Genomic DNA, 3,844 nt, shown 5'->3' with positions numbered 1-3,844 from the left:
GCTTTGAACGTGGCACTTGCTGCTCGCCACTGCAATTGAGTTTTGAAATGGACATGTGTCTTTCTCTTCCTCTCTCTGCTCCTCCCTAATCTCTCCCCATCCCTAATCTCAGGGGAGACAGGATTGCCTTTCTTCCCCAACCTAGGCAGAGTTCTCTGTCCCTGAGCACTCACCTACCACAGGAATGAAATAATCCAGACTTTGGGGATGGTACCAGAAGATCTCAGAAATGACTGTCTCCTAAATTAACAAGTGATCCAGACAGAGAATATGTGGAATGTAGCCTTTGAGTCACCTCTTTAAAAGCCCCTTGTTCCCGCTGATGAACAGAATCACACCTTTCGGACAGGAGTCCCCTGTGTCTCTCCTTTGGTAGCAAAGCAATAAACCTTTTTCCTTTTTCTCAAAACTGTGTCCTTTTTATTGGATTGGCATTGGGGACAAGGACTGAGCTTTAGACAACAGGAAGAAGAAAGAGAGAAAGAAAGGAAGGAAGGAAGGAAGGAAGGAGAAGGACAAGGTCATATCAACATAGTCCCACCCTGCACCCCCACTGAAGGGGGGGTGTGCAAAAAAAACCCAGCAAAGCAAAAGTAAAGGGAGAGAGAGAGAGGAATGGAGAGAAAGAAAAAGAAATAAAAAGAGAGAAAGAGAGAGAGAAATATGAGAGGTAGCCTAGGAACATTCCTAAACACCACTGACTTGGACTCTTCAAAAATGTCAATGGTGCAAAAAGCAAAACAAGTTGGGAGCGCTCTTAAAATGAAAGAAGATTTAACCCAAAGAGTTAAGGAAATGTGAACTTTGATTAGATCTTGAATCTTCTCCCCTCTGACAAGAAAAAAAAAAAAAAAAAAAGACATAAAGCTGTAAGATTTAAATATGCACTGCATATTAGATAATAGTGCTGTACTAAATGTTAATTATCTGAGTGGATTATTGTGTTGTGGTTAAGTAGGCGAAACTCCTTGTTCTTAAGAGACAGATGCTAAAATATTTACGGGTGAAATGTTGCTATGAGCTGGATGCCGTGGCTCACGCCTATGATCCCAGCAGCTTGGGAAGCTGAGACAGGAAAATTCTGAGTTCAAAGCCAGCCTCAGCAACTTAGACCCTAAGCGACTCGGTGAGACCCTGTCTCTAAATTAGATATCAAAAAGGGTGGGGATGTGGCTCAGTGGTTAAACACCCCTGGGTTCAATCCCCGGTACAAAAAAAAAAAAAAAGAAAAGAAAAGAAAAGAAGAGAAAAAAAAAGTCTATGCCTCCAAGTAACACTCGGGTCAACTGTGTAAGGACTAGAATTCTACACCCGGTTGAGGACTTTTGCATCGACAGCCTCCTTGCCGAAGCTGGTAGCTGGAGGATTTCAGGTCACAGTGGTGGCACAAGGCAGCAGACAGCCTGCATACTCTGCGCACCAGGCTGGCGAAGGTGCACGCCATCGGCAGCATGGACAAAACAAGCAGTTTCCTGTTACCGGATGCAGAGAGGTGGAAGCTGGACCCTCAGCTCCCTGGGTTGCACGTGGAGTCCTGAGTGTGTCCACAGCAGAGTGGGGAAGGGAGAGCGAAGCCACGGTTCCACCTCCGTCACAGGAACCAAAACACTGGCACACTCGGGCGACGTTCGGTTCACTGTACACCAGGGCGCAGCCACGCGTGCCCACCCCAATAGCCGGCACACAACGGTGGGACGTGCGCCCTGACGCACTTTACGGCAGACACGCAAAGGCGCGAAGGCGAAGCCACGCCCCCACGCGATAGCAGCACGTGCGGTCAGACACACTTTACGGCAGTCACGCGGAGGCGCGAGGCCGCTGGAGGACGCCGCGACGGGGGCGACTGCGTGCGCTCCACGTCATTGAGGGCTGCCAGTTCAGCCGTTGGCGGCCCCACTGCCAGGCGACCATGGGAGTCGTGGCAGCGTGGTTGAAGCAGACGAAGGACTACGTGAAGACGAAGGAGTTCCGGGATTACCTAACCTCCACCCACTTCTGGGGTCCTGTGGCCAACTGGGGCCTCCCACTGGCCGCCTTTAAGGACATGAAGGCGTCGCCGGACATGATCAGTGGCCGCATGACCACAGCGCTCATCTTGTACTCGATGACCTTCATGCGCTTCGCCTACCGTGTACAGCCTCGAAACAGGCTGTTGATGGCGTGCCATTTCACCAACGTGGTGGCACAGAGTGTGCAGGCAGGCCGCTACATAAACTACCACTATCGTGGTGGCGCCCAGCGGGCCACCCCCCACAAGACCTGCGGCCCTCCAGCAGCCAGCTCCGGTGTCCAGCCCCCAAAATAAGCTTCTTGCTGTCTGTGGACTCCATCAGATCTTTGCAGCGTGCAGGCGATGAACCACATTTCCTTCTGAAGACCGATCAAAATTGGTTTTGACTCTCAACAGTGAGAAGCTGATTGAAAACTGCAGTTTGGTTAATAAACAGCATCAAACTGAAGCCGTTGATCGTTGCCTGTTTTGTTAACTGGAAGTCGTTTTTTAGTGTTGGGTAGTTTGGCTTCCAGGATCTGCACACTGGGGGCTACAGGGGGCAGGAAGGCTTTGGAAAACGTTTAACATCTCCCACTCAGCTCAGTTTTTTGTTTTCTGCACCTTGTGGTTTAGCTCTCTGGGGAACATGTTTTCGATACTTGTTTTGGGTGCCCAGGGCAAGTCAGGGTGCTTAGTATCACGCCTGACTTTTTTAAAAAAATTAAAAATTGGTTCTAATTAGTTCTATATGACAGTAGAATGCATTTATTCACTTTGATACACATAAAGGGTAGTTTCTCCATTTTCTGGTTGTACATGTTGAATCACATCAGTCGTGCAAATATGTACATAAGGTAATAATGTCTGTTTCATTCTATTATCCTTCCTATCCCCATATCCCCTCCCCTCTACCTAAAGTACCTCTATTCTTCCCTAGTGTCCCCCTACTGTGAATTAGTATCCACATATCAGAAAACATTCAGCCTTTGGTTTTTTGGGTTTGGCTTATTTTGCTTAGCATGATATTCTCCAACTCCATCCATATACCTGCAAATGCCATAATTTTATTCTTCTTTATGGCTGAGTAATATTCCATTGTGTATATATACCACAGTTTCTTTATCCATTCATCTATTGAAGGGCATCTAGGTTGGTTCCACAATCTAGCTATTGTGAACTGAGCTGCTATAAACATTGATGTGGCTGTGTCACTGCAGTGTGCTGATTTTAAGTCCTGTGGGTATAAACCCAGGAGTGGGATAGCTGGGTCAAATACAGTCACAAGTCTATACCAAAATAGTTTGGGGAGCTATTCTATTGAATGAAATGTTTCAAAGTGGGTTTAAACATGAATGTGAAATCCAGTGTAAACGTTTAAGGCCTAGAGAATCTAGAGTCAATTATAGAATCTGCCATGGAGACGGGATAACAACACTGAGGATGGTTGCTGTTGAGGACGGTCTCTGTGGGTTCTAGGTCAATACAAAGTCAAAACAACGCCCTAATTCTTTCCTCCTTATCCTTAAAAATGGAGATGGCCATTTGTAAAACTGGCTATCACCCACATTGAATGCTAGCTAGGGTTGGGATGTGAGAGTAAGTGATCAAAGCAGTATAACCCAGAATATTCCCCTAGAGATCCTGTGGGTGCTATAGACTTAAACCAGGGAGCAGAAGAGGGAAAAGGGAAGGGTGGGGGCTGTGGGACCATTACCTCCAGGGCAGAGGCTGCCCTCTAGCATTCGACCCTAAATTTCCCCCTGCCCTTGCCTCTGGAGGATGCAGGAGGATCCAGATTGGTTATTGGGGAACTCAATGTATATTTGGAAGTGCTTAAACTATGCTTTTATT

The 3,844-nt window shown here is 47.2% G+C and overlaps 1 protein-coding gene across 1 annotated transcript; it reads left to right on the top strand.

Annotated features, from left to right (window-relative positions):
• Positions 1–1,909: 1,909 nt before the first annotated feature.
• On the top strand, positions 1,910–2,305 carry MPC1L (mitochondrial pyruvate carrier 1 like; the record flags this gene model as incomplete). The annotated part of the gene is made up of 1 exon (XM_079124256.1): positions 1,910–2,305. The coding sequence occupies one exon, from the start codon at positions 1,910–1,912 to the stop codon at positions 2,303–2,305; it is 396 nt and encodes a 131-aa protein (XP_078980382.1).
• Between the last annotated feature and the right edge of the window lie 1,539 nt (positions 2,306–3,844).

This window comes from Sciurus vulgaris, assembly GCF_902686455.1.
Source record: "Sciurus vulgaris genome assembly, chromosome: X".
Classification (NCBI taxonomy): domain Eukaryota; kingdom Metazoa; phylum Chordata; class Mammalia; order Rodentia; family Sciuridae; genus Sciurus; species Sciurus vulgaris.
Note: the sequence above shows the minus strand (reverse complement) of the source record. Positions and strands in the feature narration are given on the sequence as shown.